Here is a 23,441-nt window from a genome sequence, read left to right on the forward strand (position 1 = left end):
ATTCAATATAACTCCTGTTCGTAATTGGTATTGTCGTTAAATTGCCGTTCACATTAAGATGGAAAAACATCTCAAATTTGTTCAATGTTATAATACAATTTATAGATATTCATATTTCAAATAGTATGCCTTTTCTTTATATCGATATTGCAACGACAGCACTGGGACAACCGCACATCGTAAGAATCTAAATGTTGAGAATCGCAACGTCATGTAAATGTTTGATTCTAATGATGGCCATATAGATAAAACCAGACGAGGAGAAGAGCGCCAAAACAATTAAGACCCAACTACGTCCATATCCATTTGAATATGATGTTTTGGTAGGCGTTTTGCTGATAATGGGCAGAATGCAAGGGAATGTAAATAACGTTTATTTGAAGTTGTCAATTGTTACTTTTTAAATTGATAAAAATGACGACGTAACGTCAAATGAAACTTTAAGTCTACGTTCTATATTTTCGATTGCTATACACTTGACCAAGTATTGTGTATAATATGTAGATATGTACTGAAGAAGGGATTCCTCGAGCACTGGTCAAATTTTATCATACCATGCATCAACAAATACGAGTAGAAAGTAGACACTACAAGCTCAGTAAACCAAACAAAGCCTTGTCTTCTGATGTCAAACACAGATAACTGCACGCTGGCTTACTGGTATTGATACATTGTAGACTCTCACCAAGCAGGGCAGAAATATTTTGACATGCAAAACCAAAACATGCGATGTTGTGGCTGAGAATTTGTGGATAGCTCACACAACAGGGATGAAAGGCCTTTCGGCATGGTTCTTATATTCTATCTCATTTGAAATCAACTAGTGACGTCATCTAGCCTTCCGGTTCCGGTGTAGGAGTTTCCGATAATTTTCCACCTGAAGCAGTATTTTCATGAAGAATAAAGGCGTCATTTCTAAGTAGGATTCCATTAGATAAAACATCCATCAGACCTTTTATTCTCAAGCATCCGTATAAGAGCTGTTCGTTAAATGATGGAGTCGTGCTCAAGTGCGCAGGCGCGTACGTAAATAGTTGGCTTTACGAAAATACGCAGCTGCATACATATCGTTACAAATAAAGTAAATTATTGCTAAATTATCCTAAATTTCTTAAATGAGAACAAGTTATACAACAACGGATACGTGAAATAATCTATTGGACAAGGTTGTCTGTTGACCAGGCTGGTCAACAATTATCGTGAAATTTACAATGTCAAGACATAGTTGGAATACTATTCTCCATTAAATCCGTAATTAAGGTTTAACTTTTTTTAGAAAAAAATTCAGATCATAAATCCAATGGACCACTAACTTCATTGTGTAACCATATATAAATATTAACATTTTCAGAGAGTATCTGATTGTGACCTTTAACCCCTAATGGGTGGTTGGGTAGTCCAGCGATGACTTGCTTGCCTTTAGGAGTTCGATTCCCTGATCGGACGTTAACAAACATGGGGTTGCCTCCGCGTGAGCTCACCCTAGGTGGTCTGGTTTCCTTCCACAGTCGGATTCTTCTTGCGTTTGGCAAACTAGGGTTTAACAAGGTCGATAAATGTACGTTATAAACTGATATAACTTGTCACAAAGGTGCGACAAATAAAGAACATATAGTAACCATTCAACAATGACATGTGTCTTTGCCCCCTTTAAAAATGAATGATTGGTAGGTATCGTCGATGGAGCAGAAGATGCTTACTTTTCCATATCACGTGACCTTATCTTCTTTACACTCATTCCGGAGTCTCCCTATTTCTTTCGTTCAAACTTTACCCTAGTTTCACCGAATTTTTTTTTCAGTTTGAATAAAGATTCAGTTAACATGTTGATATTTTCTTGGTTGTTATTGTGTATGCTTTCGATAATGTCGAAGAACATTTCCTCCTCGGAGACTTATGCTGTGAGAATGCTTCAAATACTTCCAAACATCAGATCACACAGAACGGTCTTTTTCTTTATCGTCTAAGTTCAACATTTTTCTTATTGTTTATTATCTATGTTTTGCTAAAATTCCACATCAGTATAAAATGATTGCATCTGAAGATCAAATGTCTTTGTGATTGTAATATTTGTTGTATATATGTGATTTGTCATAAACATTGCCATTTGAACAACCATTCACGTTGCCGTTTGAACGAGAGCGGAGTGGTTTTCAGCTTAAGTATGAAAACATGAAAGAAAAATCCAGCATGTTAACAGAATCATATCACAACTCAAATTGAAAAATAATAATAAATAAATAAAGCAAATAAGAATAAATAATGGAATTTACAAGGAAACTCCTGAAAAGTACAAAGAGAATAAGACCAAGTGTTGCGGAAGAGTCTTCTCCTTCATCGGCCAAATTTGATCAATCCAAATAATGCTACGTTCCTAAATGAGAGCAAAGGAATCAACAGGTATACACTATTGTGATTAATACTTGTTCGTTTGTTGCAAGCTAAAATAATAAACCAGAGTAATATGTTTACATTTTCGCTGAAATATCACTTTATCAACTAAAAAAAAGTGAAATTTAGAGCGCCGAAATCCAAAGCGTGGCAAGTAGCGGGTATTTGACTTCATTACTTTTGGTAGTAGCGACGGAAACCGTCAAAACGACTGTTCTACTTGACGGATTATTACCGTGACTGTAGATAAAGAAATTTGAGAAATAATTGATTTTAATTTAAATCGGAGTATAATCGGTATAAGAAAGAAACTTATGTTTGGAATGTAAAGATAAACATCGAACTGTCTTGTTATAGCCGGTATAAATGACAAAAAAAATAGAGAGCAAACACAAATTACGCTCATGTGCCGACCGGAAATGGCAACTTTCAAGAAGCACGTGTGATCTTATGAATGCAATCTGAATACAGCTCCATCCTAAAGTTCACTTCGTGTTTCTTATACATACCATTTTAATTTTGAAAGAAACAAATTCATTAAATATAGCTTATTCATTTTACCTTTAAAGATCTATGATAGAATGAATACATTTTTTTCTGAGAGCATTCATGTTTTAGCGCGTGAAAGTGTTACCGAACCGAGTTACGCTAATTGCATTTGGTATGTACACATTATCAATTGCAGTGTTATGCTAATGTGTACGTTTTTCTGTCATCACATTTTTTGTGTATTTGTTTTCGTCTAGAATTATTCTCGTTCACTCAACGTAAAATTACGTGTTGATGTAACTAAAGCCAGTAAACTCTAGGTTATACACAAACAACATATTCCGTCAATCTCTGTGATGATAGAGCTTGTCATTTCAACGTTGAGATGTTCTAAATGCAAACACTTAGATGAACTCTTGACGTCAGAACCGGATATCACAAATGTGTTTTGGCGTAAACACAAATGTAAGAAATAAATGTACTAAGCAATCCATACAGAAAAGAAAACACTACTTGTACATATTTCAAAAATAAAACCGGAGGCACAACCTTTAAGCCAATACATATCCCAGATATGTTAGAAGTGTAGTTTATGAACTCCTTACCTTGAACTTCTAATCATACATTTTCTATGAGGAAAGTAGCAATGCTCACTTTGATTTCCAGTGATAACTAAATGAAATATTACTCAGTGAACAGAAAATACAGGTCAAAGTGACCTATATTTGATATCTATGTAATATTGCTTATAAGCATTATAGAGTACAGTGTATATAGAAGTACACCTGAAGTCTCCACAATATCTCACACAGAGATACACGAACTGAGGGAAAAACAAAACATTTCTTAACCTTTCCATTGTTCTGGTATAAAAAATGAAAAGCAAAGCAATCTAATATGATAGTTTATTCATGAATAAAAATAATTTTCATTTACACAATCATCCACACAACACACTCATACATCAATACAGTATGCAGTTCCTTTCTCTAACCTAGTGCTTCCCTGGATTGCTTCACAAAACTGTCAAATTATCCTTCAGAGGGTACTTTTGATATTTTCACAAAAAACCTTCTCAACACTGAATTCTGAATCATCTTGATACATATTACTTTACACAAAATGTTCATTAGTGTGGTGTCAAATTAAACGTCAAAGGACAGGCAAAATTGAATTCAAAAAGAATTTGTATATTACAATTCCAGAGATCAGATATTTGTGTGAAGGAAAATAAATTCATCAATACCAACATAAAAATGTATTTGCAGATTTGAAATTCCTTAAAAAATACTTCAAACAATGACATCAATTATAGAATGAACTTAAGAATAAATCAATCTTTTCAGTAGACTTACTTTTGCTTCAGAGTTATGTCCCTTGGGAATCTTTAATAAGCATTATCTTTTGCACAAATGCAGTGTGGTATTTGTTTTAGAAAAAGATGCATTTCACATCTAAGTAGCATACATCCTTAAGTTTTGTTTGTTTTTAAACCATTACCACAGATTACCAAATCGCTAAGTGTTAACCATTGGCATTATCGCAACCACTGTAAAAGTACAGGCTCCTCTCATGCTGGTGCAGATTATAACTCATAGGGAAACACTACAACCTTTTAGAACAAATGGCATGCAACTGTGTTTTGCTTTTAAACCCACCCTATTCCAAAACAATTTTTCACTCCTGACAGCCCTCGTCTGCATTTGGTACTTTTTTCAACTGTATTTCTATTCTTGTTTTGCGCTGCGTACACATGATAATTACATGTAGACATTGTTAGGATTCAGGCAGATTCTGACCATTAATTTTTCAAGTAGTAGCAAGTCATTATATTTATCTGATGAGTCTTCATTACCATGTGGAGTGGAAAAGGAAATCATATATTTTTTCTACAGTATTCTGGTACTCTGAGAAACCTCATTATCAAGAATCCACTTTCTGCATTACAACAAGTTGATTGAAACCACACATTTTTTATTTCTGGTGGTTGTCACAAAATCAGACATAAAAGACAAAATTACAGTGGAGATTATTTATGTTATTACTAGTACTTCTTAATAGTCCGTTTTTTCAAATATCTAACCATGTTTGCAATCTTTGTTGTTCTTTCTCTCATGACATCACTTTTTGATGACATCACAGTCTCATGACATCACAGTAGATTTTGATGTGGACGGATAATGGAATGATATAACTGGTAATGATGTAATATTCAGTAGAAGAAACATCCGAAGGCTGCCGCTACACAGAACAAGGAATCCTGGAAAATACAAATGATTGATAGCTACTTTAACATAAAAAAGAAAAACTTGACTAGTCAAATATTCATGAAAAGACTGTTTTAGGTACACAGATCTAATAATATAAATATCATTAAAATCATTAATAAAATTTCATATAGGTTGTAACTTAATTGTGCCACTCTTTAATATAACACTGTTTAGTTATATAGGTTGTAACTTAATTGTGTCACTCTATAATATAACACTGTTTAGTTATGTAGGTTATAACTTAATTGTGCCACTCTTTAATATAACACTGTTTAGTTATGTAGGTTATAACTTAATTGTGCCACTCTATAATATAACACTGTTTAGTTATGTAGGTTATAACTTAATTGTGCCACTCTTTAATATAACACTGTTTAGTTATGTAGGTTATAACTTAATTGTGCCACTCTTTAATATAACACTGTTTAGTTATGTAGGTTGTAACTTAATTGTGCCACTCTTTAATATAACACTGTTTGGTCATGTAGGTTGTAACTTAATTGTGTACTGTTTAGTTATGTAGGTTATAACTTAATTGTGCCACTCTATAATATAACACTGTTTAGTTATGTAGGTTATAACTTAATTGTGCCACTCTTTAATATAACACTGTTTAGTTATGTAGGTTATAACTTAATTGTGCCACTCTTTAATATAACACTGTTTAGTTATGTAGGTTATAACTTAATTGTGCCACTCTATAATATAACACTGTTTAGTTATGTAGGTTATAACTTAATTGTGCCACTCTTTGATATAACACTGTTTAGTTATGTAGGTTATAACTTAATTGTGCCACTCTTTAATATAACACTGTTTAGTTATGTAGGTTATAACTTAATTGTGCCACTCTTTAATATAACACTGTTTAGTTATGTAGGTTATAACTTTATTGTGCCACTCTTTAATATAACACTGTTTAGTTATGTAGGTTATAACTTAATTGTGCCACTCTTTAATATAACACTGTTTGGTCATGTAGGTTGTAACTTAATTGTGCCACTCTATAATATAACACTGTTTAGTTATGTAGGTTATAACTTAATTGTGCCACTCTTTAATATAACACTGTTTAGTTATGTAGGTTATAACTTAATTGTGCCACTCTTTAATATAACACTGTTTAGTTATATAGGTTGTAACTTAATTGTGCCACTCTATAATATAACACTGTTTAGTTATGTAGGTTGTAACTTAATTGTGCCACTCTTTAATATGACACTGTTTAGTTATGTAGGTTATAACTTAATTGTGTCACTCTTTAATATAACACTGTTTGGTCATGTAGGTTGTAACTTAATTGTGCCACTCTTTAATACAACACTGTTTGGTCATGTAGGTTATAACTTTATTGTGCCACTCTTTAATATAACACTGTTTAGTTATATAGGTTATAACTTTATTGTGTCACTCTTTAATATAACACTGTTTGGTCATGTAGGTTGTAACTTAATTGTGCCACTCTTTAATATAACACTGTTTAGTTATATAGGTTGTAACTTAATTGTGCCACTCTTTAATATAACACTGTTTGGTCATGTAGGTTGTAACTTAATTGTGCCACTCTTTAATATAACACTGTTTAGTTATGTAGGTTATAACTTAATTGTGCCACTCTTTAATATAACACTGTTTGGTCATGTAGGTTATAACTTAATTGTGCCACTCTTTAATATAACACTGTTTGGTCATGTAGGTTGTAACTTAATTGTGCCACTCTATAATATAACACTGTTTAGTTATGTAGGTTATAACTTTATTGTGTCACTCTTTAATATAACACTGTTTAGTTATGTAGGTTATAACTTAATTGCGCCACTCTTTAATATAACGCTGTTTGGTCATGTAGGTTGTAACTTAATTGCGCCACTCTTTAATATAACACTGTTTAGTTATGTAGGTTATAACTTAATTGTGCCACTTTAACATTTATCAAATAAATTACTTTTATTCTGAGTTTCTGAAAGAATTTTATATAATGGACAAAATGAGGCTTGGAATACAATTTAAATCAATAAGTTTACAAAGAGACAGGAAACAATGTTGAGTAATATTCACAACCTGTTAAATGAGCAGAGACTAATTTATTCAGATTTTCAGTGTTCATTTCCTTCTGTGAAGTCTATATATAAAATGCATGTATAATTGTGTTGAAATATTTGTTAAATTTCTTGCATGTCACTCGACTAATAAAACACTGGATTTTTGCCAATACAAACCATGTCACTGAGTGTAATGTGTGTCTGAATTTTTAACTAAGAACTATCTATCAAAGTTTCTCCAGTTTTACTCCAATTATAATTTTACAGTGTTGGGGATATCACTTACAACCCACATACCGTTTCACTTTCTAGATAAATATTTACGTTACACTGCTTCCTGAGCTGAAAGTACAATCCTTCCAAAATAGTCAATAGACAAATGTTTCAAAGCAATTTGTTAAGACAATTTTTCTTTGTTTTCATACCAAATACTGAACTTTGATTGCTCCTATTTTCTTTGCAATTTTTCTAAAGAATTAATTGATTCATAAAGTTTGCAAACCAATTCATTTTCATGGCCTGTAGCCATCAATGCTATAGTTGAATTGTAAACTATTAAATCAAAAAAGATTCTAATATATGATATATATATACACTTGTAAACCAAAACGTCCAGACAAGCAGAAGCAACATTCTACTGTTGTTCAAACAAAGGAGGTTCCAGAGTGACACACAAACCAAAGTTTCCAGATTAACAAGGTTCTACTGTACACACAAACCAAAGTGTCCAGATTAACAAGGTTCTACTGTACACACAAACCAAGTTGTCCAGATTAACAAGGTTCTACTATATACACAAACCAAAGTTTCCAGATTAACAAGGTTCTACTATACACACAAACCAAAGTGTCCAGATTAACAAGGTTCTACTATATACACAAACCAAAGTATCAGGGTTAACATGGTTCTACTATACACACAAACCAAAGTGTCCAGATTAACAAGGTTCTACTGTACACACAAACCAAAGTGTCCAGATTAACAAGGTTCTACTGTACACACAAACCAAAGTGTCCAGATTAACAAGGTTCTACTGTACACACAAACCAAAGTGTCCAGACTAACAAGGTTCTACTATACACACAAACCAAAGTGTCCAAACTAACACGGTTCTACTGAGCACACAAACCAAAGTATCCAGACTAAAAAGGTTCCACTGTACACACAAACTGAAGTATCCAGACTAAAAAGGTTTCACTGTACACGCAAACCAACATGTCCAGTCCTACAGTGTAATAATTGGCCCTGTGCTAAAACAGTATTCATGAATTGGACTTCCACCATTAAATGCTATTTTGAAGTCCTGACAAAAGGCCATTTCAGTTGAATCTTTCCCTTTCTTTTTAACACAAGTATCAACTGATCAATTTTGACAGCATCTTAATTCACAGATTGATTTGAGAAAAGTTATCTTTCAAATACTACTGTATCTGATACCACTGTGTTTTCAGTAACATTCACAAATGAAAATAGACTACAAGCATGTTTCAGTACGAAATTTAACCTGCCATAATTTTTATGTAGAATGTGTTCTACCTATGCCAAAAGATATAATCTATCAACATCATATATCTGATTTTGTCCAATATGGTATACAGCTTATAAAGACTACTTTTTGTGAATGACTAGGTAATACAAACCCTCAGACCAAAAACCTATTTCTGTCTGTGTTTTTTTTTTTTGGTTGAGCCAGAGAAGCCATTTGGGAGAACAGTGCTTGTAGAAGACAGACATGGTTAACCAGCATTCACTTTGAAGCATGTTGATGATGACATGTAGTAAGAGTAGAAACGAGAACTCTATCAATAACTGTCAGTTCATCATCACAGATACAAACACCAGAATTTTTGTAAAAGCATCTTGGAATCTGTTAATCACAGTTCAAGATGCCAAGACTTTTAAAGCATGTGCATATTGTATTCAACCATATACCTCAAGATTTGTGGTTATCGTATAAACTGATTGTCTTAAAAATTGTATCAATGTTTTTATCCAGTGAATTATTTTAGGTATATAATTCATCATTCCAAGGCCTGTAACATTGATATGGAAGCTTTAGACAACACAACATATCTTATAAATCTTCCCATTTATTCTTTTTATAGAAAATCTAAAACATATTCCAAATGGATCACAAAACCATTCCCCTAATCCTATCATTTTCTTGAATATCCAATTTTTATTTTCCATACTATAAACATCTGCATGGAAATGTATTTGCGTATGAAATAAATCTGCAGTATCCTGTATGATAATGATTTTTTGAGAGCTTTTATTTTCCTTCATTTAAAGTTAATTGAGATTGCATGGTTTTCCTTTGGACAATGATCTCTAATGGTGACATATCTAAATGTGAAGTTCCAATCATCTCCTTTAAGTCCAGAAATCTGTTTGGTCAACAAATTGATATACACAGCTATAAGTTGGCATGACTTTTGTTTTAAAAACCATGAAATTTGAAACACATGAAAATTTACCATGTTACAGTATGTGTATCAGGTCCATTTAACATGTACACAACAATAAATGTTGTTATCAACTGTAATAATGTGAAATTAGATAACTTTTAATTGGCCACTGATTGTCTCTCTCTTTTTTGTGCAGTTTTGTCTTAAGAAGATTGAGGTTTACAATTTCCTCACACCAGTAGAAGTCATATGAGGATGTGTCTGATATAATCAGGTCTATTTCATCATTTAAACAGATAGTATACAGCCAGTTTTGTAAGGAAGCTTAGAACTACAGGCATTGGAAGCCTTCAGACATTACATACTCTGTAATAGGCTATAGACAACCCTGTTGAAAGCTTAGACTTATCTGTTGCTTCAGAAGACTGCCCCCATTCCCCTCTATCCATCCCTGCCATTTTTCCAACGAAAAACGCACTACATCAAAGCAGAAAAAAGTAATGAAAAAATTAGTACAAAATACGGCCAAGGTGAAACTTAATCCATTACACACATCATACTCACATTCATAAAAATATCCTGAGCATAATTGTCTGTGTCGGAATCCCAGAAACACCTGCACCCCATCCTGAAATGAAAGAAAGTTGAGATCAAATTCAGACAAAGTCACATTAACCTATCCAAATTCTTATACATTATAGATATATAAAATTATACAAAACAGCAGTAACTTTACAGTGAACATATACATTGAATACATTGAATTTCAGTGGACACACGGACAAGACAATTAGGGTTCCAGTGGACAGACAGGCAGACACTAGGATTTCAATGGCCAAACAGTCAGACTGACAGTATGATTTCAGTGGACAGACAGGCAGAATGACAATAGGATGTCACTGGACAGACAGGCAGAGAGACACTAGGATGTCAGTGGACGGACAGACAGAGAGACACTAGGATGTCAGTGGACGGACAGGCAGAATGACACTAGGGTTTCAGTGGACAGACACAAGAATGTCAGTGGACAGACAGGCAGAGAGACACTAGGGTTTCACTGGACAGACAGGCAGACTGCCACTTGAATTTCATGAGGTGGGGGGAAGAGGTGGGGGTGGGGGGTTACAAAGAAGGGTCTCGTTTGGTAGGCTTATAGTAAAGGAAATGTGCATGAAGATGGACCTACTACTCCTTGTCCATGATAGACTTTGCTCTTCATTACTGGTCAACCAATGTAGTTTTCAGGCCTTTCTACTACCAGTGACACATTCATATGTACAGAAATCAAAGCAAAGTGCTTCACATCACTACTTCTTTTATAGACACAAGGCAAAAGGTCCATCTGAGAATCTAAAAGAAAACATAGCTTGTTGACAAAATGTTCCTGTTCCAGGTCAGAATTCAATCTTGTATGCAAGAAAACCCCATGAAGTAAACACTTATACAGTGATACAACACCAGGATTGTGATGTGAAGTAAACTTAAAGCCTTACTTATGGTAAAGGTTGATATTTTCAAGAATTTCATTGAACCATCCAAAAACACCTTCACAAAATTTTCTCTTGTTAATATCCTTCATACATTATTGTGATAATAGCAAACTTCACACAGTATTCTGATGGTAATGTATTTTGATGGTAATGACCTTCACAATGAATTCTGATAGTAATGTATTTTGATGGTAATGACCTTCACAATGTATTTTGATGTTAATGACCTTCACTCAGTATTCTGATGGTAACAACCTAGATACAGTTTTTGATGGTAATGACCTTCTCAATGTATTCTGATGGTAACAACCTTAACATAGTATTTGATGTTAATGACCCTCAATAAGTAATATTATGGTAACACGGACCTTCACGAAGTATTCTCAAGGAAATGACCTCCACTCAGTATTTTCAAGGAAATTACCTTCACACAGTATTTTCAATGAAATGACCTTCATACAGTATTTTGATGGTCATGACCTTCACACAGTATTCTGATGGTAACAACCTTGATACAGTTTTTGATGGTAATGACCTTCACACAGTATTATCAAGGAAATGACCTTCACATAGAAAATTGATGGAAATGACCTTCACACAGTATTTTGATGGTCATGACCTTCACACAGTATTTTGATGGTCATGATTTCACACAGTATTCTGATGGTCATGACCTTCACACGGTATTCTCAAGGAAATGATCATCACACAGTATTATCAAGGAAATGACCTTCACAAAGTATATTGATGGAAATGACCTTCACACAGTATTCTCAAGGAAATGACCTTCACACAGCATTTTGATGTCATGACCTTTCAATTTCTTTTTAGATAATATATGTAGAATTATTCCTGACATGAAATGATTAGAGAGAAATTTAAATAATATGATGTCCAACAAATCTGGTCAGAAAGGAACATCAATACCTACCAAAAGTACAGCAAATAAATAGCTTTATTGTTTACATAAGAAAGCCAAAACCACATTCATTATGTACATTTATATTGCATAACCACAGCTGATAATTATTGATAAACAATCAGAAATTGTTTTGTAACAATAGAGTGGTGCTAAAAAATAATCTTGGCAGTATTTCAGGACAGACGTTAACATGCATCTAAATATACAAGTAGTGTGTCTATTGGAGAGCTCTGGCAGATAAGAGCTATTATCATGTTTCATGTGAGAATTCGGTCTTACAACGCAATAAGTGCCATGGAAGTACACAGCAAAGACGACATATACATACATAAATGCAGTCTATCTATAATAGTACATCAATTAATGGAGATGGATCAGTGTTGCGATGAGATGCAATTTACAAATCAATCTTTAGTGAATTGAAAAACAATTGACATGACCTTAGATATGAAATAAACTTCAAAAGACATTCATATAAACACTTGACATAAAGTTAGGAACCATCCGTATCTTAGGTTGGGCTTAATTTTGTTTAATGTATTTAAGACAGATATGCAACTCAACAGGATATAAAGGAATGTTTTTTAGCCATCTAGGTTAACTATACATGTTCATAGGAAATGAAATTACTGAATCATAAGTGCTGTAGCAGATTAAAATGATAAACAGGCGAAGGAATTTCCAAAGTCTAGAAAAAAGTGTGATTTTAACAGTCTCTTATTTACATGTCAACAAATCACCAAAACATGTCATTTGATCAAGCAGATTAATTAATCAAGAAGTAACGGGTATGAAATATCAGTATCGGGTAAATAGACAACAAGCTAAATTTTAAACCTAGGAGGCGACTGAGGAAAATCCAAAGTGACTGGAAGTAGTGTCAAATTCTATATGGGGTGGTGCACTATTACCATAATTCAGTAAAATTTGTAGATTTCATATATCTGATAATTTTAGAAGAACGCCAAGTACACTAACTTTTTGCCAAGTGTATAGTTACATATTTTACGTGTTTGTCCTCTATGTTAATAGTTTATAAACTACAGAAACGTAAAAACCAACAGTATACAGAGTGGAACACAACTGTTTGGTCGGAAGAGAATCAATTTGATGCCGCTTAAAGCTGTTAGTATTTTTCATTTATTGGTCATGGTTGTGTCTCTGGGCAAGATACTTCACTCCAGTTGTTCTGGCTGGCATGTGATGGACCTTGAGAATAACGTTAAGTGCGGTAGCAACTAACTTTTATAGGTAATCCTTACTGTTCCCCGGCCAATTAAATGCTGTATATAGCATAGAATAAGAAAATGGTGAAAATTAGACATTGGCAAAAAATGGAATTCCTTACTACCATGTCTGTTGGGTCATTTTGAGCTAGGAATCGCTCAGAAATTCATGATTAATCAAACAGGAAGATGTTTACAATGTATCTACAAAAAAATTCATCGTAATGGGTAAAATACGCTTGAGAATTTTTTATTTAGTGGAATACAATCTGAATAACTTCATGCGGTTTCTGGCAATGGTTAAGTGTATATTTTTTTTTCGATTTAATGATCATTGCAGGTTTGTTACAAATCTTGATTCCATAAAGTTTTTGTGCTTACAAGTGTAATCGCAATTGATGAATCATCAAAAGTAAAAGGCAAAAATACAACCATCGATTAAACTGATTAAGAACAATACACACCAGACAATTACATAAACATACCCCTACATAACTGTGGTTTTACCTTATATTTCAGACACCTATATCAACATGTCTGAAGCCCTGATGCTAATCTGCTTGGAAAACACTTATCATAACAACGTGGCAGTTAAACTCAACTGCTGTTTGTTCCTCCTTTAATCGCAATTTAACATAATTCACATGTCAGGTATGTTTTTTACAATCAAGGGAAAGTTTAAAAACAACCCCCCCACCCCCCCCAAAAAAAAAAAGACAAATCTGACTTATTTAAAATAAACTTTTGAGAAGATAAAAGAAATTTGACTTTTAGAACAAGAATGCTCTAAAAATTCACCATGTAAACATAAGATGTACAATTTAAAGTACAAATCTGTACACAGGTGCTGTACGTCATACCTGTACAATTAAAAGTACAAATCTGTACACAGGTGCTGTACGTCATACATGTACAATTTAAAGTACACATCTGTACACAGGTGCTGTACGTCATACCTGTACAATTAAAAGTACAAATCTGTACACAGGTGCTGTACGTCATACCTGTACAATTAAAAGTACAAATCTGTACATAGGTGCTGTACATTATACATGTACAATTAAAAGTACAAATCTGTACACAGGTGCTGTACGTCATACCTGTACAATTAAAAGTACAAATCTGTACATAGGTGCTGTACATTATACATGTACAATTTAAAGTACAAATCTGTAAACAGGTGCTGTACATCATACCTGTACAATTAAAAGTACAAATCTGTACATAGGTGCTGTACATTATACATGTACAATTAAAAGTACAAATCTGTACACAGGTGCTGTACATCAATTAAAATACCTGTACATAGGTGCTGTACATTATACATGTACAATTAAAAGTACAGGTAAAAGTACAAATCTGTACATAGGTGCTGTACATTATACATGTACAATTAAAAGTACAAATCTGTACACAGGTGCTGTACGTCATACCTGTACAATTAAAAGTACAAATCTGTACACAGGTGCTGTACATTATACATGTACAATTAAAAGTACAAATCTGTACACAGGTGCTGTACGTCATACCTGTACAATTAAAAGTACAAATCTGTACACAGGTGCTGTACGTCATACCTGTACAATTAAAAGTACAAATCTGTACATAGGTGCTGTACGTCATACCTGTACAATTAAAAGTACAAATCTGTACACAGGTGCTGTACGTCATACCTGTACAATTAAAAGTACAAATCTGTACACAGGTGTGCTGTACAATTAAAAGTACAAATCTGTACATAGGTGCTGTACTACCTGTACAATTAAAAGTACAAATCTGTACACAGGTGCTGTACGTCATACCTGTACAATTAAAAGTACAAATCTGTACACAGGTGCTGTACGTCATACCTGTACAATTAAAAGTACAAATCTGTACACAGGTGCTGTACGTCATACATGTACAATTTAAAGTACAAATCTGTACACAGGTGCTGTACGTCATACATGTACAATTTAAAGTACACATCTGTACACAGGTGCTGTACATAATACCAGTACAATTTAAAGTACACATCTGTACACAGGTGCTGTACATCATACCTGTACAATTTAAAGTACACATATGTACACAGGTGCTGTACAACATACCTGTACAATTTAAAGTACAAATCTGTACACAGGTGCTGTACATCATACCTGGAGTTGTACATGGAGACATTTAAGCAGACAACGTCTCATATTACATATCAAGCCATTTGGTAGGAAAAAGGTTACACAAATGGCAAGATACCAGCCTATGCTGATAAAGAATCTCGGAAGGCCGACTGAAAGTAAGTCATTAAAAAATCAACTTCGATCATTAAAGCATCTATAGTTCAGAATTTCTGATTCAGTTAAACAATTGTTCTTTTCGAAATCAGATAATTCAAGTAGCTGCAAATTCTTGCAGTGCGTGTTATGTAATCAGGCAATGAAACAGTGAATAAAACTACCTAGGTTGATTTTTACGACAGGCCTTAGATCTGTAAACTTCTGCCCACACTATCTCATGAACACTTTTTGCAGCAAAAGCACAAGGATGTAGAAAACATCAACATGAATGCAATTCCTTTATCTGTTGGTCTTGCCAACAAACTTGAGGCTGAGATAAAAGATATATGCAGCGGTGCAATCCTTTCCTCCGATTGTACCTATCACTTATATATAGATATATGTTGCAATGTTGGAAATTTGTGCAGAATTAATTATCTGCGTAAATAAATCTTTCCTCAACCAGGAAAAAAAAAATTGGCAAAGTAAGGAAGACTACTAACAACACTAGCTGGTATGATAAATCTTATCAAAGTTTGTAATGATTACAAGCTGTAACTTTAATTAAAACAAGTTCTTTTGAAACAACCATTTAACCCCAAATTCAAATCTCGCTAAGGCTCACTGGCCATAGTTACCAAGTAATGTGTCACATGATTGACACTTGTCGATATAGAAACTTTCTTGTATACTTGATACTATTATAAATATGCAAAGGTTGTTAAACTCTATGCAGAAATAATACAAAAAAAAAAGTTATCAATCATCAGCCCTATTATATGAGGGCTGATTGATATGTTGTGATCTTCGTATTAAGGAGTTTGACTTTTGGCGGACATATTACATGATTTTTTCAATAATTGCCTTCAGTATCTATACACTTTTACCAACAATGGTTCAGGGCCTCAATACCACTTTTAAAGAAGTCCTTTTCTTGACTATTCATAAAGTCTTCCACTGCATGTATGATGTCATCATCAAGTAGGTTTCTGACATGGCCTTTTTTCAATTTTGGAAATAGATGAAAGTCTGATGGGGCAAGATCAGGTGAATAATCAATTCAAAGCCACAATTATTAATGACAGCCATGGCAATGACAGATGTGTGAACAGGGGCATTGTCCTGGAGGAACAGCACACCTTTGCTGAGTTTTCAGTGGCACTTGAATAATTTCTCTGAACTGTCTAAGGAATGATGCATAAGTGCCATTGATTGTTTGTTCCATTTGTAGATACCCTACCATCAGAATACCATCAGAATACCATCAGCATCCCAAACAACTGAGGCCATAACCACTCCAGTTGACAGAACAGTCTTTGCCTTCTTTGGTGGGGCTGAACCATTGTGCTTTCAATGTTTAGACTGTTGTTTGACTTCTGGGGTGAAATGTTGGACCAAAGTTTCATCCTTAGTCACAAACCTCTGAAGATTACCACACAACAAAGACCTCTTGGTGTGCTTCTGATCAACTGTCAGATGTCTCGGTACCGAATAGGCTGAGAACTTCCTTATTGCTAGATCTTACGGAATGTCCTCTTTCCTAAGAAATCCCAACTGTACTGGCTATATATCTCTCTGTAACTTGACTGTCAGCCATAACAATATCATGGACTTTATCGACTATTTATGGGGTTGCAACAGTGACAGGCCTTCCAGGACGGGTGTCATCCCCAAGGCTCTGCCTGCAATGCTTAAATTCTGCCAACCACTTTTTCACAGTAGCATATAAAGTGATATTATTCCTTAGTGTTGCTACAATATCAGTATGAATAGCCTTAGGTGCTAGACCTTTCTTATGCAAGTATCGAATCCTGCTCTTTCAGCAGTCCATTTTGTAAAAGTAACTTGCCTTGTTTACTTTAGAGTGCTCCTCTTCGACATAAACTGACAAATGACACCAGTCTTCAAGTACACAGCCTTAAATAGTCAGGGAATAGTTGAGTTGAAAAAGGACATCCCTGCTTATGTCACCCGATACAAGTCCCACAACATATCAATCTGTCCTTGTATGTTCAGCAGACTGTTAGACTGAGTGAGCATTCAATACATAGCTGGTATCACTATGTGAAAATCGGTGCTTACAGTTTGATTGAATGAATTTATACTTTACAAAACCAAATTGAAAATAAGAATTTTACAACTCCTAAAGCCAGGTTTCCACACAAAATTTTACATTGCCCTGGTCTATTGTAATGGTATCTGATAATTTGTGTACATATCAGTAGGAAATCCCGATCTCTTCTGAAGTTCTGCAGTTAGTAATTTCTTGATCTATCAATATAAGATTATTCATCCCTTTAAAACCAAGGAGATTGAACATGTAAAACAAACTTATGGCATGTTGATTCCTGAGGATTTTCATTCAAAAACAAAATATCATCTATTTTGCAATAAACCAAGGGTCCAATACATTGCCTCCACATCAGAAGGAGGGATTAACACAGGATAATGAAATACTGTTAGTTCTTCCTGAACAGCAATAAATACAGGTTAGCTTATTATTATCAGACTTGTAATAAGAAGTATTCCAAGCTTTTGTCATGTATGTTTTTATATTATTTGGCTAGTGATCAATTCAGCTATATTTATGCATGTAATCTGGTGATTCACATTAATACTTCTGCAAATGAAACAAGCGTAATGCTGATGTTACACTGTTTATTTGTCAGCTTTATCACACTGTGAACTGACGTAGGGTCATTTTGAAATGGAGGTCTCCTTGTACTAGCTGGTTGATACATCACTGAACAACATACAGAAGATCCACCACACATGACTGAGAGCAATTTGCAACTTTATAAAGTGCCATACCCTAGAATAAAACCAGGATGGCACAGGACAGTTTGTAAATACACCAGCTTTCTGGTATACATAGGCCCCCTCAAGTAGAGATCATTGAGCCACATACCTCTGGTCTTCACATGAGGCATTAAAGTCTAATGCTCTACTGACTGGGCTAATATGGCTCCCTCAAATACATGCTAATTCCTTGGACAGGCATAGGAAGTGGAATATGAATTACATTTACCCGTGGTGGTACTTCCTTGGAGAGACACAGGAAGTGGAATATGAATTACATTTACCCATGGTGGTACTTCCTTGGACAGACACAGGAAGTGGAATATGAATTACATTTACCCATGGTGGTACTTCCTTGGACAGACACAGGAAGTAGAATATGAATTACATTTACTCTTGGTGGTACTTCCTTGGACAGGCATAGGAAGTGGAATATGAATTACATTTACCCATGGTGGTACTTCCTTGGACAGACACAGGAAGTAGAATATGAATTACATTTACTCTTGGTGGTACTTCCTTGGACAGGCATAGGAAGTGGAATATGAATTACATTTACCCATGGTGGTACTTCCTTGGACAGACACAGGAAGTAGAATATGAATTACATTTACTCTTGGTGGTACTTCCTTGGACAGGCATAGGAAGTGGAATATGAATTACATTTACCCATGGTGGTACCTCCTTGGACAGACACAGGAAGTAGAATATGAATTACATTTACCCATGGTGGTACTTCCTTGGACAGACACAGGAAGTAGAATATGAATTACATTTACCCTTGGTGGTAATTCCTTGGAGAGACACAGGAAGTAGAATATGAATTACATTTACCCTTGGTGGTACTTACTTTACACCTTCTCCACGCTGTTCTCCTATCACAACTTGGACTATAAACTTATATCGGTCATAACCCAAATCTGTAAAATATAAAAAAGAAATACATTGCAGGTATTGAAAATACAATAACAATATTTCAAATATATATGATTGTAAAAAGAAAAAAGAAAAATAATAATCAGTGTATTTGTTTGGATCTGATATTGATATTCATTAAACTTTCACCTCTATAAAACTGCCATTTTAGTTGAAATATCAAGAATTGAAAGACATGAGACTTTAAAAGTACATCAATACATTTGTCGCAGCAATTTGTGTTATAGTTATCTCCCTTGATAAATGATCAAAATATATTTGACAACTTATGCATGAAAACCAGCTGTATGAGATAACTCAACTTTGGTTGAAACAGTTTACATAAATTGAAGGTGTCTTAATCTATGAAAAATGTCTTATGATTGAAATAGTTCAAACAATCTGTTCACAATAAGCAATGTTTCAAGGAAATATAATGATTTAATTTACAATGTTTCCAATATATGGTCCATAGGAGTTTAGAATATGTTCAATAAAATTGACTTGTTAAAAGGTTATCAACGCTGCTGGTATATGTTGGTATAGTCTAAGTCTTGTCTGGATACCATATAGAAAAATAAATTACAAAGTGTTTAGCATTTGAATTTCAGATGCTTAACAACAATAACAATACACTGATGACATCATACAGACCATGATGTCATAGTACATATAGCATTTACTGAAGGTGGTATTTTAGTCTCATATTAGATCAGCCAAATATCTAAGTAAAGTACTCATCCTCCTATTTTCAATTCAAAATTTGAATTTGTATGCATTTTGTAAAGTGCAAAAATATAGAAATAGTAAGAAATTCATCTGTCCACATATATTGGGACATTCACTTAGTTCAATCTTTCTACATTCTGGGTTTTTTTTTTATGTGTTGCTTGAACACATCACGCTCATAGTTTGTTTTGACATAAATTGTGAATTGTCTAGTTAACGTAAAGAATGAAAGCCATATATCTCATGTTAATGATCAGTTTTTCCTATATAAACCAATATAATCAAATAACAATATAAAACCCCTTCTACCTTTTGTCCAACTGTGTCCTTATTACATATCACTCAATCATCAACTTGACTTTATCATTCCTATCTAAACCTATCCATTTAGCTTGGTCTTCCTACCCTAGAAATGAAATCATCAGTTCTGACCTTGAAACTCATCCACTTTGCTTTGAGCACACATGACAATATAGGGTTGATCTGCCAAGAACTGTTTTGAAGAAGAGTTTCATTGCTGTTGTAGTATAATGGTTTAGACAAAAGAAAATAGACAAGCACACATGCATCTCCCACACATCAGAGAGCCCACTAACAAACAATCTCAATAACATCATGTGATCCACTTAACAACGCACAATATGAACTACTTTGATTAATGACAAAATCTATAAGAACACGGAAAGAGATTTGCATGATTTGAATGGAGTTCTCTGAATCAAGATATTTACTGTTATTTCAGAAAAGTATGTTTTTGATGAGGAGATGTTAAGGATTTCTACATCTTGTATTATACCAAGCTCATAACATTATTGAAACATGGTAAATTGAGATAGATGGTATCACATATATCTTTATGCTGACATGTACGTGGAAAAACATCAGTATTACCAGATTTCTGATTATTAACAGATGTATATGTGTGTGTATGTGCATGTGTGTGTATGTGTGTAGGGAGGGGGTGCGGAGCTAACGTGAAGAAATCAGAATACCTAAATCAACTGCTACTAAGGATTTAGACAAATATGTATTGTAAGGCATTTTGATTTTGCAATACAGTGCATAACCTACAAGAGGCCAAAAGGGCCTAAATCACTCACCTTGTATTCAACATGCATCATTAATACAATCAATGTTCATTTAAAATGGGCACATCCAATCCATTTTTATGAATTTTTATAACAGACACAAGGTTCTAACACTCTGCTCGAATCATTGACAGTTATGACCTATTATTTCTTCTTTTTTTTACTCTTTTGCAATTTGGTCTACCAGAAGGAATCTCTTACAGGATTTACAGCCAAATATCATGCCTTAGCACCTTCTTGTTAATCGTCAGAAATTGTCGGGAGTTTTCCGTAAATTTGACCATGTGACCCTGAATATTGGTCAAATTTCTTTTTCCAAACTTTGTCAGGCTTCATCTGAGAGACTTACCTGCGAAATATGCTTCTAAGCTGATTCGTTAATCAGAAGAAATAGTGTGATGTTGAATATGGTTCAAGGTCATTTCGTTTTTTGAACATCATCCTATCAGTGAAATAGCATGTCTTTAGACATTTCGGTTTATCAGAAGAAGTTGTTTTTGGACTTAACAAATTTAACCCATGTGGCCTTATATATATGCAAGATAACTTAACTCTCTGACCTTAACTCTAGTCAAGGCAATTTCTTTTTGCAAACTTTGTTAGGCATCATCATATCAACTTATGAGTCAAATATAATGTCTCTTGGCCTTTATGTTAATCAGAAGAAATCATTACAAATTTTAACAAATTTGACCCACATAACCTTGAATATGGGTCAAGGTAATCCAAGGAACCTGTCAGCCAAACAACATTACTTTAGGGCTACTACTTATAGAGAAGAAGTTGTTCATATGGAGAAATTGATGTCAATTACTTTAGGACTCCTACTTATTGAGAAGTTCTTCATATGGAAAAGTTGATGCTAGTTATTTTAGGACTCCTACTCATTAAGAGGAAGTTGTGCAAAGAAAAAGAGTTGATGCCAGATGGACAAATGTATGATGGACGCCGTACCACGACACAAGCTCACTTGGCGTTTTGGGCAGGTGAGCGTAAAATTAAAGAATATTTAAAAATAATCTGATTAAGAAATTACCTAATGTCAGAATAATTAAGAAATCCCTCAATGTTAGGTATGTAGTTCCCCTCATGCTCTCAGACATGCTGTTTTATGTACGCACTACACTTTGCATTGTTTAAATTGATGTTGAGTTGTACAACATGCAGACTGGTATGTTCTTCATTAACAAGAGGTTCAATGGGCTTGTATGATCACAATGTTTTATTACAAGTTGTAAAGAAGACATGACAACACAAGTAAATGAGAATAAGAAAGGCTCATTAGGCTTGTAATGAAAATGTAACCAGTAGATCCTATTGGATGAACATGTAAAACACGTACGTAGAACAACAAATTTACTCTATCTGATGAAGTCAAATGGAAGGAAGTCGTTTAGTAAAGACTGTGTATAGCCAAAGTATTATCAAGACTGTAGTTTCATTCCAAAGTATACACACACAGGATACATCAATATACAAAAGCAAGTGTCTATCAAGGGATTTTCCCAGTCAATAATGATAATGTAATTCATTAAATATCTAAATTCTTAAAATCGAAGATGCAGTTTGGTAGTCAAAATACATATCACAATTTGTAAATTCTCTTTCCAAAAATAAGAGAAAAAACAGCATCCAAAACCGATGAAAAAAACATAAAAAGATCATACAGTAGAAAGTTATAGGTCTAAAAAACAAATTTGTCTTCATACTAGCAACATAATTTTTGAGTCACAGTAAAAATTAAATGAAAACTTATCTACTGCCTGGTCCTTAATTTCCTCATTTCAAAGTCTCAATTGAATTACATTCGTGATATGTAATAAACCTATCGACCTTTCATAAAGCTATATCTTAAACTCTTAACTATCTGAAATTTCTTTAAATTCTTGAGGTTAAAAACATAATTGTACCAAAAACAAGATCTTTTCCTTTCTTTCATGTTTTTACTCTTAACTACATCAAATATCAAATTTCTCTTCCCAAAATTATGAAACAGTGATAATAATATATAAATATCAAAGTGATGATGATGGGCTAAGAACTAAAAGGGTGAAAAAAAAGTTGATATTTGTCATCCTAATAATTATATACTTTCACCTCATGTTCACTTGCGTGATTTAGCAATGAAAGCATGGTGACTATACATCAGCTCCCAATCCTCTCTCCTTCCCACTCCCTTCCTGTACTATTTTTTTCCATAGGCAAACTAAAAATGATGAAACAATGCACCAGAATGTCTTATTTTAGGTATTAAATACCTAACATAGAAAAACAGGCTGATAAGATCCTAAAATAAAGACATTCATAACCATCTATCACTAAATTTTGATTTGTATCCAGATTCTGGACCAACCTGGTGTTCTACCATGTACTTCAGATATGTTTGATCTGTGGAATGTTGCCTGGGAAGGTTCTGGTTT

The 23,441-nt window shown here is 33.9% G+C and overlaps 1 protein-coding gene across 1 annotated transcript in view; it reads right to left on the reverse strand.

Moving 5' to 3' along the window:
• Positions 1 to 3,771: 3,771 nt before the first annotated feature.
• LOC132544430 (dynein light chain Tctex-type protein 2B-like) overlaps positions 3,772 to 23,441 on the reverse strand; it is a 38,517-nt gene continuing 18,847 nt past the window's right edge. The window contains exons 3-5 of the mRNA XM_060208025.1: positions 19,140 to 19,209; positions 10,165 to 10,228; positions 3,772 to 5,140 (exon numbers count right to left, since the gene is read on the reverse strand). Coding sequence (XP_060064008.1) covers positions 5,093 to 5,140; positions 10,165 to 10,228; positions 19,140 to 19,209 — 182 coding nt within the window. The 3' untranslated portion in view covers positions 3,772 to 5,092. The remainder of the gene's footprint in view (positions 5,141 to 10,164; positions 10,229 to 19,139; positions 19,210 to 23,441) is intronic.

Source organism: Ylistrum balloti, unplaced genomic scaffold (genome assembly GCF_031769215.1).
Source record: "Ylistrum balloti isolate Yb309-2 unplaced genomic scaffold, AGI_CSIRO_Ybal_v1 Utg369798, whole genome shotgun sequence".
Taxonomy (NCBI): domain Eukaryota; kingdom Metazoa; phylum Mollusca; class Bivalvia; order Pectinida; family Pectinidae; genus Ylistrum; species Ylistrum balloti.